Consider the following 1,372-nt stretch of genomic DNA (forward strand, 5'->3'; position numbering starts at 1 on the left):
GCATTATATTATTTTTCACATGTGTTGAGTCAATGGACATAATACCTCTCTTTATATCTCCTGTCTCTTCTCCCATTCCGCTCACAATATCTCTCTGATTTTCTAATATTTATCGTTCAAAACGTGCTCATATAAATACTCAAAGCCTTATCTATATATTATTTCCAGATCCGGTGGGTCAATGGGCATGATAGCCATCGTGGGAAGAGTTGTCCGCAATGAACGCATTTTTGGACTGTGGAAAGGTGTGACTCCTGTAAGTTGCGATAGTCTACATTTGTTTTTATCTTCTATTTAGATAGAGTGTTGAAATTTGAAAAAAAGTATAATCTATTTGAAATATAACATGTGGTGGTTTTCTTATTTAAACACTTCTAACATATCTTTTTCTTCTTTAGAGCATCTTCCGCTGCGTGCCAGGAGTTGGCCTATATTTTTCATCTCTGAATTGGTTGAAAACTAACTTCTGTGAAGGCCAGCCTGGACCGCTCCAGGCTATAGCATTAGGCGTAGTGGCTCGCACTATCACTGGCGTCACAATGATCCCAATTACAGTCATCAAAACCAGATATGAGGTGAGGAGGCATCATTACACTTGTATCTCACGCAACATGGATATTGCAGTGCCATAAAATACTCACTTTTCCTATTTAGCCAGGATGAAAATGTTAAAATCTAATGTACTTCTTCTATATGATGAATAGAATGTTGCATGTAAATTCACCAAATTACATGATAATTAAAAAAAACATTCCTCCCATTTCAGAGTGGAGTTTATAGCTATGGGAGTGTTCGTGAAGCTATGCGTTCAATTTACACCAAGGAAGGGGCAAGAGGCCTGACCTGTGGTTTGATTCCTACACTTTTACGTGATGCACCCTTTTCTGGGCTCTATCTAATGTTTTATACACAAACAAAGAAGCGTGTGCCGCAAAGTAAGTACAGGAATACTTAATGTAAATCAGTGTGATGAATTTTGTATTCAATTGATCATAAAGTTCGTTATATGTAGCAGTTAATATATTTACACCATATGAGGGATCATTTTTTGACTAATGTATTTCTCTTCATCTTTACTACAGTTTACCTTGAGGGTAGCACTGCACCTCCTATACACTTTACATGCGGAGTGGTCGCTGGACTAATGGCCTCCACTGTTACGCAGCCATTTGATGTGATAAAGACCAAGATGCAACTCTATCCTCACAAATTCACATCCTTCATGCAAGCTATTATTTACGTCCACAAGAAGTACGGGCCACAAGGTTATTTCAAAGGGCTGGTCCCGAGAATGTTGCGTCGGACTCTCATGGCAGCAATGGCGTGGACGGTGTACGAGCAAGTAAGTGTTGGTAGGGCGTCTAATACTGCT

General features: G+C 39.1%; 1 protein-coding gene across 1 annotated transcript in view; it reads left to right on the forward strand.

Annotated features, from left to right (window-relative positions):
- LOC119588567 (mitochondrial glycine transporter A-like) overlaps window positions 1-1,372 on the forward strand; it is a gene marked incomplete in the record, with an annotated part of 18,729 nt that overhangs the window by 14,913 nt on the left and 2,444 nt on the right. The window contains 4 exon segments of the mRNA XM_037937206.1: window positions 169-256; window positions 399-575; window positions 767-935; window positions 1,083-1,342. Coding sequence (XP_037793134.1) covers window positions 169-256; window positions 399-575; window positions 767-935; window positions 1,083-1,342 — 694 coding nt within the window.

The sequence above is a fragment of the Penaeus monodon genome, chromosome 24, assembly GCF_015228065.2.
Source record: "Penaeus monodon isolate SGIC_2016 chromosome 24, NSTDA_Pmon_1, whole genome shotgun sequence".
NCBI lineage: Eukaryota > Metazoa > Arthropoda > Malacostraca > Decapoda > Penaeidae > Penaeus > Penaeus monodon.